The sequence below is a fragment of the Dermacentor silvarum genome, unplaced genomic scaffold (assembly GCF_013339745.2).
Source record: "Dermacentor silvarum isolate Dsil-2018 unplaced genomic scaffold, BIME_Dsil_1.4 Seq5094, whole genome shotgun sequence".
NCBI lineage: Eukaryota > Metazoa > Arthropoda > Arachnida > Ixodida > Ixodidae > Dermacentor > Dermacentor silvarum.
Genome location: NW_023606349.1, coordinates 7046 through 13019, shown reverse-complemented (window position 1 = coordinate 13019; position 5974 = coordinate 7046). Strand labels below are relative to the sequence as shown.

At 49.2% G+C, this 5974-nt stretch overlaps 1 protein-coding gene across 1 annotated transcript; it reads right to left on the bottom strand.

The window, feature by feature from the left end:
- Positions 1-292: 292 nt before the first annotated feature.
- On the bottom strand, positions 293-2698 carry LOC119435182 (circumsporozoite protein-like; the record flags this gene model as incomplete). The annotated part of the gene is made up of 2 exons (XM_037702108.2): positions 1350-2698; positions 293-422 (listed from the first exon to the last, which is right to left on the bottom strand). Coding segments are annotated over exons 1-2 (1288 nt in total), but the record flags the coding sequence as incomplete, so codon positions are not given.
- Positions 2699-5974: the final 3276 nt, after the last annotated feature.

Genomic DNA, 5974 nt, shown 5'->3' with positions numbered 1-5974 from the left:
ATAATTCACTATTGACAGTGCGATCGATTAGGCGGATTATTAGCCAAAATATTAACAGAAGTTTTCTGACAACTGACCGCCACCAATACCCAATTCGCTGCAAGTAGCAACCAGAAAACGTTACAAATTTTATGTTGCAGTGTTTACACGTGGCACATCGCATCAACCTATATTATCGGTAGAGCACTTGTTAGCCATTTTGTTACCATCTTCAGTATGATAATGACTCAGCTATCGATAGTTTTGCATCAGCTAACAAACATTAAGAAAACTACAGCAACAAGGCACTTACTGTTCATGCCCATGAAGTACATCCAACGGAGGCGTTTGATGTGGCGCTGGCTTTCCACGTGGCAGTCAAACAACTCGGGCTGGTCCATCTCAATGTTGCAGAGGTTGCAGCCGTACAGTGGCTTCCCATCCTGCGCGATGAAGACACCACAGAAGGACAAATGAGACGACTGAGCTTGAAGCACAATCAAGTTACAGGGTTTAACATTCTAGAGCAATGCACAAAGTGACTTGTATGGGCTCTAGATATTTGTTCGACAACCTGGGGTTCTACAAGCAGCACCTAAATCTACGTACACGGGTGCATGGGCATCCCGACCCCATCAGAATGCGGCTGGGGATCCCGCCCATGTCTTCGTGTCCAGCTACACAACACCCACAACCACACTCGTGGGTCTTTGATATTTGCACTTGCACATGGCCCAGCATCCGGTTGGTGACAGACAGCTTGTGTTGGATTAAATTTATATGTATACCCCTGCACCACTCGTCATTTTATCTTGTTCACATAGCACAAGGACCCTAAGCTTGGTGTCTCACACAAGGCCACCAACTAGCACATGCAGCACTTGTTGAAAGCAAAACATCACGCAGGCAACCTCAACTTCAGCAAGCATGGATGGATCAAAATGTGGTTACATTCCCAATTACTTTGTTCATATCACTTTTGGTGTGTGCAGAGACAGCTTATGCAGACACTGCATAAGGTGGGCAAATCAATGTCAATTCGTGGGCAGGCAAAGCTCCTTTTGCCCCACAGTCAATGAATGCACTGACAGCATGGCGCATTACGATGCCAATGGTTTTTTTTTTTTTTTTTTTTTGGTGCAGTAGTGCACTTGTGAGTGGTCGCGAGATAGGATCCCAGAGTTATGCGCAAATAAGACCACTTGCCCCCCACTGGATAATATGAATGCCCTGGAGATCAGGTCATTTAATTCATAGTTTTTAGATATTGAGTCAGTCTAATTAGCCGGGGATCCCAGTGAAGCTCTGCCTGTTTCCTTTGAGATGCTCTTATCGGAAGTGCAACCAGATCTAGACAACGCTGTTCTCACCTTAGCAGCAGCGCTCGCACCGTCGGGAACCGTACCCGTCTCCTTGGCGTCCCGCAGAAGTCTCTCGATGAACTGACGTACCGACCGCTGAATGGTCTCGTGAACCGATGCCGTGATGGTCTCGGCACCGTCGAGCTCCACGTCGGGGCACAGGTCCCACAACCGGGTCACCTCGGTAGTAGGCTCGTCTTTGATCTCTTCAACCTCGGCCATCACGAAGTCGCGCTCGGAAGGCGCCAGATCGCGCACGATCGTCTCGCCTTCGCCGTCGCCACTTGCGGTGGCCGCTGCAGCAACATCTTCTCCCGCTTCTTCGTGTTCTGGCTCAGCAGAGACGCCGTTCTCGAGAGCCTCCACTCCGTCGTCGGCGCTTGGTTCCGGAGCATCGTTCGGAGCATGTTCATCCAGGGCGTTGTCACCTTCCAACCCGTCCTCTGCCGGGTGCTCGACGTCACCCATCTCGTCGCCCTCCGCATAGTCCGCCTCACCGACTGCTCCTTCTTCGTTAGGATTTACTTCCGCGTCACCATCGCCTTCGTAGTCGGCACCTTCGGCGTCCCCTTGACAACCTTCGGCACCTTCTTCAGGCTCGCCGGCGTAGTCGCCGTTCCCTTCCTCGTCGACCGCGTCGTCGCCCGGTGCCTCGTCGGCTTCGCCCGCTCCCGCGTCTTCTCCCTCGGCGTTTTCGTCGGCACTCACTGCAACACCTCCCTCGTTAGGGGCGGACGCCGAGTCGTCTTCAACGCCGGTCTCCCCGTCCCCGGCGTTCTCGGGAGGGACCTCTTCGTCGTCGTCCGCATCGAGAACGAGCGCCTCGAAGGCCCCGTCGTCTTCCGCATCGGCCTCGGAAGCGTCGCTGATAGTTCGTACCGAACTATCCTCGTTTACGGCTGCCGGCTTGGCGGCGACGGCGCGCTTTTTAGCGGCCGGTTCAATGGCGCCGGTCCGAGGCTTGGCAGCGACGGGCTTTGGCGCAGCCACCTTGCGCGGTGATACAGCCGGCTTTTTAGCTTGGGGCCCAGGCTTCTCTGAGCCTTCGGAAGAAGCGACGTGCGCTGCTTCCGAGGGAACGTCGTCCTGCGACGCCGTCCTATCGCCGCTATCTCCTAACTTGGCGAATGGTCGACCGCGGCGCGCCGTATTTTTTCGCGGGGGCATTGTCGTGTACTCTCGCCCGGAAAAGGTTGAATATAGTCCACAACGTGGTCCTCACTTACTTGGACGCGCAAGGGGAGTCACGGACTCCGTATAGCTGAAACGCACGACGGATGGGGTTCAGTTTTCTGTTCCGCAACAGCAACGCTACGGAACACGCAAACAACAAAATGGAACGCGAACGCTTTGTTGGCGTTGTTTTACGGATTGGATTGACTACGCGCGTGCGGAAATGCAAACGTGGCGACTCCTAGATGGATGGATGATTATGAGCGTCCTCTTGAAACGCGTAGTGGCGAATATCAGCAAGCTCGTCACTTTTACAACAACTTTATCCTTCTCCTGCGCCTATTTTCAGTCTTTTGGGCCCACAATCCGTGCTAAAGAACTATTATTTTTGAAAGAAAACCATTCCCCCAAAACATATATTTTGCGGCACGAGCAGCGAGTGACACCAGGGTGCGACTGTTTTCACAACAAATCCGTGTAGGGGCGGGGCGGGCCTCGCCTCGATGATATTATTACAGTGCCTATATAGAAAGTTTATTCTAGGCACTGTAACACATAGAGTTTCTCACTGTTGTAGTGAGAAACTCTATGCTGTAACATTATGGTGTCGGAGAGCGCCGCGCGTGTTGCAGTGATTCATGACGCCGAGTGGTGGCGCGCGCGTCGACACTAAGATGCCTCCGCTGTAGTTTGGCTGCTGCCGGAGCTAGCGAGTGCGCTCGGTTTCCATGGTTATGTTCGATTCTTTTAGCTCCACGGCTAATTTCTGTTTGCATTCACGCTGTGCAGTTGTACCTCCTTGTGGTGACAATAGTTTTACACGTTGCCATGCCGTAAGAAGCCATGGCAAGTCGCATGAAACGACAGACGCACTGTTTTGCGCCAGGCTGCACAACAGGCTATGTTTCTGCTAATAAAGCAAACGAAAAAAAAAAAAAAAAAACATCCCTTTTCTCGGTGCCTGATGATGATGAGGCACTTAAAGCGTGGCAGCGGCTCGGGCCCCATGCATATAAGGCCTTAAAGAAGGACTTAGAAGATATGCCAGCTGCACTTCGAACCCCAGTTGAATCATCTACAGGGTGTCCCAACTATCATACAACAAGATTTTAAAATATCCTAATGCCCCGTAGCTGGACAGAACCAAAGGTAATGTTGTTTGCCGTCGCTTGTAGATACTCCGATTAGTTTTTGCATTCCGCTTAATTATATAATTAGTCTTAATTAATCAACTTCTCGAATATTACAATTAGATGGCAAGGGTCAATGTGAAAATTATATAACTTAATAAACTACCGATACAACTTTCTTTTGCTCAATACGTGCTACATAAAAGTGTTTTTCCGAGCGTGAAAGAAGCCAGCGAATACATGCAAAGTGCCTCGAGCGGCCAGTCGCACGGCAATTTTGCGTGTATTCGCGTGCTTCTTTCACGCTTGGAAAAGCACTTTTATGTAGCACGTATTGAGCTACACAAAGCTGTATCGGTAGTTTTTCAAGTTGCTATACAATTTTCACATTGACACTTTTCATCTAATTATAATATTTGAGAAGTTGATTAATTAATGAAGACTAATTATGTCATTAGGGGGAATGCAAAAATAATCTGAGTATTTACAAGCGACGGCAATAACATTGCCTTGGTTCTGTACAGCTACGGGGCATTTGAATATTTTAAAATCTTGTTGCATCATAGTTGGGACACCCTGTATAATTGATCATATAATCAAGTACTGTATGTCGTCCTTTTGAGTATTCTTCATGTCCCCGCCGTTCTAGTTCACTAGCGACTAAAATAAGTTTGTTTACTTAACTCGTATGTGGAATGATTTCTAAAGCATCATATATTGGTATTAACCAATTTCACGAGCAGGATGCAGTGCGTCGCAGTAATATGACCTAAGGAGCTCTTCACTGCGAGCCTAGAAATCGGTGCAAGCTTTTTTTTTTACCCACACCACTAGCATAATCTTCTTCGCATTAGCTGAAATCATTCTTTTGTCACTCCCGACGATTCGGGAAAGCACGTAGAACGCGTGCGACCGAGACGAGTGAAAAATATTTGTGCCGGCCGTGACGTGCCCGAATCTAATTACCGAGTGAAAAATATTTGTGCCGGCCGTGACGTGCCCGAATCTAATGCATTTTAACACTTAACCACTCATCGGAGTATAGCTGCTATTCATTTATTGTCTCCTCTACTAACAAGGCACGATATGCATTAGCTTAACGCTAGTTATGTCAAATATGCGACCGCTAATTGCGAACAGAAACGCCCGCTTCGAAACCCGCGGCACCAACCGCCGTGCTTCCGCGCCCGGGGAGCGATCTTGCTGTCGACTGCAGCGCCGCCGCTGCTGTCATGATTGCTTGCAACACTCCGCCGCCGCCGTTCTAGACACCGTAGCGGTACTTTTCTATTGACCCTTTTCTCGGAGCGGTTCGCTCTAGAGGAATGAGATGGCGCCTTCGGCGGGGCGCCATACGTTGCCTCAGGGAATGCGCACGAATACGAAACCACTACTGCTTCTGCCCTGCTACTGTTCGATCAGCTGTCGGAAATGCCAGTGGGTGTTCGCCAGTGCACTGTGCCCAATTCATGCTGCAAAATGTGTAACAATAAAGGGAAGACGTGCGCGGTAGTTAGCTGCAAAAGTATTGATTTGCATATTAAATAATGGAATCAACCTGTGTTGCCGCTACTACATAAGGAGTGCCTGTGTTACGGACCCTTTGCGATGCTGGCTTTCCTCGAGGATAAAAAAGATCATTCATCCACCAGCACTGTATAGCTAACCTCCAAAGAAAGGACGAACTCCGCAACGTCGGCACTTGAGAATGAGTACTGCTCGTTACAAAAGTAACACCACTTACTGGCATAGTAAGTTTCTCGCACGTTATCTACACAGATCCAATCCTACTCGCACGCAAACTTACAACAGCCCTACAGCCAACGTATCAATAATAAGTGAATGGGCGCACACTTGAATCAATGTGCCGAAGCATGAGTGACGGCGACTGCACTGACAAGACACGAATGTTGGAAGCTGAATGTTTCGTGACAGTCCAGAGAGTAAGCGAGGGACTAGCGATAATACGCCTTTGCTACAAGCTACCACAAAGTACAGAACATTTGCATTCCAAGCTTTGTGCACCGCAAGAACAAACCTATCGCAGCAGAGCACACCCACGAGCGATTAGGCTGAAAATAAACAATCAAATAGTGGCAGCACCGAGGAACTTTACTGAGTCAGCAACATGACAAGCCACTGCTTCAAAATGTTTGCCAAATAAAGAACGAGCACAATGATACTGATTTAATTCATAAGCGGAAAATTTGGACAGGTTGGAATACATTTCTAGCCCCGCTTTTAGTACAAGCACCCTATACGCTGCTCGCGCCATTTCGACAAGGCGTATTGGGCTCTGAAAGCACCTACATGTCCTCTAAAGCTGGGGCC